Source organism: Echinococcus granulosus (assembly GCF_000524195.1).
Source record: "Echinococcus granulosus chromosome Unknown EG_S00172, whole genome shotgun sequence".
Classification (NCBI taxonomy): Eukaryota; Metazoa; Platyhelminthes; class Cestoda; order Cyclophyllidea; family Taeniidae; genus Echinococcus; species Echinococcus granulosus.
The window spans coordinates 65,421-68,838 of record NW_020170552.1 but is presented as its reverse complement, the minus strand read 5'-3'; the positions used below and the strand labels follow the sequence as shown (position 1 = coordinate 68,838).

Here is a 3,418-nt window from a genome sequence, read left to right as displayed (position 1 = left end):
TAGATAAGGATTTCGAAGCGGACCCCTTTTCACGGAGGAGGTACGGACAGCGTGTACGTGTCTGGTAGCCGTGAAGCAAAGACTGCCCTGGCGACTTCAATTACCCGTGTTCGTAGTAGCTAACCTTTGAGGAGCTATCAGTCCAGTCACAGCACACTTCTAACAGGTGTATGGGGCAATCAGACAGGGCAGGGGACCAACCAGTTAATACGAATGCATTTCAGCAGTCTAATCATCGAAGTTTTAAAACAACTAAAAACGCCTCGAACCTAGAGTAGATGGATCCACCAACGACCAAAATGATACCCAACGCCGCAAAGAGGTCGGAGATGTGATCCAGCGCTGAGGGCCCATGCAGAATGGCGGGCAGACAGACGTTGTCCATCAGCAAACCCGTCCGATTCATCGCCAGTTTATGCGACGCACTGAGATTGCTGTGGAGACGTAGATTGAAGAATTGGATGGCCTGCTTCTCCACTGGTACACCTCGAACGACACCTATGATGGTAGAAGGGAGTTGGGAGTTATTTAATTTATTTACCAACAGACAGGATGATGCTTGATAGAATTGGTGGGATTTTGAAAGGAACCTTAAGGGAACAATAAACCTTTCTTGACAGGCGGTATGAAATCGAGCGTCCTTTCGCCTGTCGCCCGGGAGAAGGAGAAAGCCTTCCACTAGAAGGCAGATCTAGGCTCTGGGTAATACTTGGTCCCCACCAGGAAAATTGTGACGAAAAGTTGGGAGTGGAGTATTCAAGACTAACCAAGGATGTATTTGCTCGGTCACCGCAAAAGCCCTCTCACAACTCCAATCGAAGGGTGCTAGGCAGACGTGTTCAAACCACCTGCATTCAGTTCAACCGTAACTTTATTAGGCGTGGGTGGGTTGAAGGCAAGAGAAGGAAGATGGATTGATGCACGTCTGTACTACCAACTCGTTGTAATCGGCACAACATTAAAAATCATTGGTGTAACTTCTATAAACCGCATGGAAGACTTTTCAACTTCAAAGGTTCTAACAGAGAAAAGATGCGTAGAATTTGCAGTCACCTCCCCTGACGAACAAACTCTCGGGTTTCGGTTACGCAGGCAGTTGAAGGTCCACGTATTGCGTATCCGCGCCGTGCCAGTGGCCTCGCAGCCCTAAAACTATGCCTTCCACCAAATGCAGGTAAGACTCGGGACGCGACGGTAGATGTTTTTTTTTTCAAGCCTTAATTCCTCTCAACTAGTAAATGTTAAAAATGGGCCAAAAAAGGTGACCTTTTCCACCACCAGTTGAAAGTACAAACACTTTCAGATGTGAAGATGGAGAATCGACGCCCTAAGACGCAAAAAGGGTCTTGTTGATGGAGTAGGCGGAGAAGGTGCGAATATAGATTCCGTTTTCGAGTTAAAAAAAGGAGGGGACATAATGTCGCACTGTTTGGCAAACAACAACAAGCGGTGACGCATCTGGCGTAGCTGTTTCCGGGTTCAAAATAAAGTAGTTAAATAAAATCTGGGTTTTCTACTAGAACTGACACCTTGACATTCTGGTCCTTTTCATTGTTGAAGTCCACAGTCATCTCCAAGAGTGGACTTCCAACAGCCAAAACACTTGACAGTGTATTTACTTACGCGAAGCCCTTCAATCGTCACGGTTTGTACCTCTACCATGCCTACGGCCTAGCGGGACCGCCATGCTCTGGCAGTAAACCTCCTTCCATGCCTCCGGAGAGGTTCGGGAGGACAGTTATAAAAAGCTTGGGAGAAGTAAGGTACTAGGAGCAGCAGAATAAAAAAAACAACTCTTCTTTTTTAAATGATTAAATAAACCTGATGTTTTGATCAAACAAGTACGCAAGAACTCACTTTTCGGTTGACTCATGACGGCGGACCAGGTAAGATAGGCAGCGAATGCTGCTGTCACAGCACCGGGCAGGTAGAGGCTCTGACTCCGAACTAAAAGGTGGCCAAAAAGAAATAACAATCACAAAAGGGAGGTGATCGAGCATGAGCCACCTCTAAGGTGCTCTAACTGCATCGACTGTTCAGTTTTTCACGGTCGCCACTTTTCGTTTAAGGCATGACCTCCCAGCCATATTCATCGCTCCATCCGCGCCTTACTATGGCGGCGCGACAGAGGGATGCAATCTGAAGGGGAGTTTAAAGAGGGACGAACCCATACTGTGGGATTAAAGTACATGCGATACACCATGCAAAACTCTTTGATGCGCCCCTTACCGGTCTAGGATAAATCGCTGCACAAAATCGCACCATAAAACGACTGGTCAATTTAAAAAAAATAAAATAAATGAGGAATAATTCCCACTGGAGCTTTTTGAACAGCAACGCTGCAATCGGTGACACTTTAGAACAATGAAGCGTGTGATCGGTGGTGGTTACATTTCTCCTACCACCCTGTAGAAGTGTATCAAACCAATTTTCCGCCCACTTGGTGAAACTACTTAAATCGTTTTCAGCGTCCACATGGAGTGGATCCGCACATTGCCGAATGCGAGATTCATCATCATGAAACGCATGATCAGGTTGGTGCACCACATTTTGCTCTCCCTTGTGGCTGCCTAATGCAGCGTTTGAGGTGCCACCTTTGCTATTATTCGCCTGCCCAGGGCGGCTACCTTCGTGGCTCCGAGGTGGCACCCGTTCATGGAAGGCGATGGCAAGTACGCAAGCGCTTATCGGTGAACTTTTAGTTGCGCAGTTTCCCAGCCTCACTCACAAGTCGCCTTTTTTCGTATGAAATTCATTAAGAAACGGTCGTGCATACAAAGCAGACACATGATCCGGCCGCCTTGTGCGTCGTTTTGAGTGCAAATTTTACGAGTACTCTTGTATCACTGGTAGGAGCATTCGAACTGCAAGGGCTGTTGTCACAGGAGTTCAGTGAAACACAAACCTCCAACCTTCGTCAATCAGTAATTGCGCCACCTGACGGGCACTTCTCACTAATCACTACCCATCGGAGTGATGATACGACCCAGTAGGATTTGGCGGGTCACAATTCTACTAATCCGAGTCACCCATTCGATGCATCGTCGTGCTGTAGCCCACAAATTGAGCGGGGAGCAATAAGCGGATGGCGGAAGGAAAGACTTTCAACTGCTCAGTGAAAGCATTCAGGATTTCGGTTTCGTATGTAATATGAGGGTGGGAGAAAGAGGATAGCTTGTTACAAGGCAGACGAGATAGCAGCAGTGGCACTATAACTTGGGGAAATAAGTCTCAGGCACAAAAATTTCAAGAACTGAAGAGGCCCTACGAGGACGAGCTGCCCCAAAATGTGCGTAGAAGGAGCAAAAGAAGGGAAGTTATTCCATTCAACGACTTCTACTGAGGGAAGTGTACTTGGTGGCATGGGAACCAGGTAGGGAGAGGAAGGCACTTTTTAGATGCGAAAACACGTGTCCAG

General features: G+C 47.2%; 1 protein-coding gene across 1 annotated transcript in view; it reads right to left on the bottom strand. All coding sequences in view use genetic code 11, as the record gives it.

The window, feature by feature from the left end:
- EGR_09871 (Serine incorporator 5) overlaps positions 1–3,418 on the bottom strand; it is a gene marked incomplete at both ends in the record, with an annotated part of 8,524 nt that overhangs the window by 970 nt on the left and 4,136 nt on the right. The window contains 2 exons of the mRNA XM_024499120.1: positions 289–498; positions 1,858–1,947. Coding sequence (XP_024346466.1) covers positions 289–498; positions 1,858–1,947 — 300 coding nt within the window. The remainder of the gene's footprint in view (positions 1–288; positions 499–1,857; positions 1,948–3,418) is intronic.